We start from the raw sequence: 1,175 nt of genomic DNA, 5'->3' as shown, positions 1-1,175 counted from the left end.
CCGCTAGCGCCAGCGGAACCAAGCCGCGTCTCCGGCAGCGACGCCCGTGTGCGGCGGGCCTTTGTCTGCGCTGCTCTCTGCTGCATGGGCGCAGGTGTCTGTGTAGCTGCTTTGTGAGCTGTGGGGGGAAATCTGGCTGAAAAGATCCCTGCCAGGAAAAGAGAAGGGAGGCTCCTCGCTGCCCAGCAGGGTCTTTTCCCGGACTCGGTTTGCAGATGCGGCCCCTCAGCCAGGCCAGCACAGCAGAGGGAGCGGATGTGGCATGAGCCAGCACAAGGAAACTCTGTCTGTCAGAGCCTTTCCTCCGTCCTGGTTGTGTCTGGCATCCGGAAGTTCAGGCAGATGTCACCGGTGCCCTGCAGGTAGGGACAGGGAAGCATGGCTCGCTGTGTGCTGTACTGAGGAGTTAGTGGCAGATGGAGCTACAGTGTAGGGCTGAGAAGGAATAGCCAGGGAGTCCAGCTGTTGGATTTCAGCACTGTCTCACAGTCACTCTCCTTTTTCCAGCTGTGCAAGCCCACTCTTGGGTATATTCTTTCCACCACACCTTCAAGAGGCAGTTGGCTGCAAACCCATTCCCCACCGGTCCCCAGATGCTGCTCTCCTGACTTGCCAGTCTGTAGCCAGCCAGGTAGCACCGGGAATTTTGTTAGTTTACAACTGCGCTGCAATGCACATAGTGTGTCGAAGGCGCAAACTGGTCTTTAACATGGGAGGACTGGAAGTTGGCAGATCCTAGGGGAAATCCTTTGATGATGGCACTGAAGAGGCATCTGATAGGGTGGCAACACAGAGGAAGTAGGTTGGAGGATAACCACCGGGGTGCTGGGTGAATGGAGTGAAAAGACATTTCTGGGCTTAGAAGGTATCAAGGAGTGTGCAGATGATGAGATGGGTAGCGATGTGAAATTGGGAAGGAATGGTGTAGAGGTGTTGCTGCTGAATTCCAGCTGTTTGGGGAACACAGCTGTATTTTACACGTGTGTGTTAATTCAAATATGTTTTCTTTTTTTTCCTCCTTCTTCTCTTCAAGTGAAAAGAAATATGACCTAAGCACCGTCCAGCCTTTGAGGCCAAGGGCAGGAGCAGAGGTAGGGCTGCCAGGAGGATGGCTTTTCCTGGAAGCTTGCGGAGGCAGCCTGCAAACAGAGGCCTTGTGTCCCGCTGCACGCACC

At 54.6% G+C, this 1,175-nt stretch overlaps 1 protein-coding gene across 1 annotated transcript in view; it reads left to right on the top strand.

Annotated features, from left to right (window-relative positions):
* The first annotated feature begins 1,108 nt into the window (after positions 1-1,108).
* The window catches only part of SLC37A3 (solute carrier family 37, member 3), an 18,620-nt gene continuing 18,553 nt past the window's right edge, over positions 1,109-1,175 (top strand). The window contains exon 1 of the mRNA XM_010148188.1: positions 1,109-1,175. This exon is cut by the window's right edge and continues 28 nt beyond it. Coding sequence (XP_010146490.1) covers positions 1,109-1,175 — 67 coding nt within the window.

The sequence above is a fragment of the Eurypyga helias genome, unplaced genomic scaffold, assembly GCF_000690775.1.
Source record: "Eurypyga helias isolate BGI_N326 unplaced genomic scaffold, ASM69077v1 scaffold23623, whole genome shotgun sequence".
NCBI classification, from domain to species: domain Eukaryota; kingdom Metazoa; phylum Chordata; class Aves; order Eurypygiformes; family Eurypygidae; genus Eurypyga; species Eurypyga helias.
The sequence above is the reverse complement of the archived record's forward strand: the minus strand, read 5'-3'. Positions and strand labels throughout refer to the sequence as shown.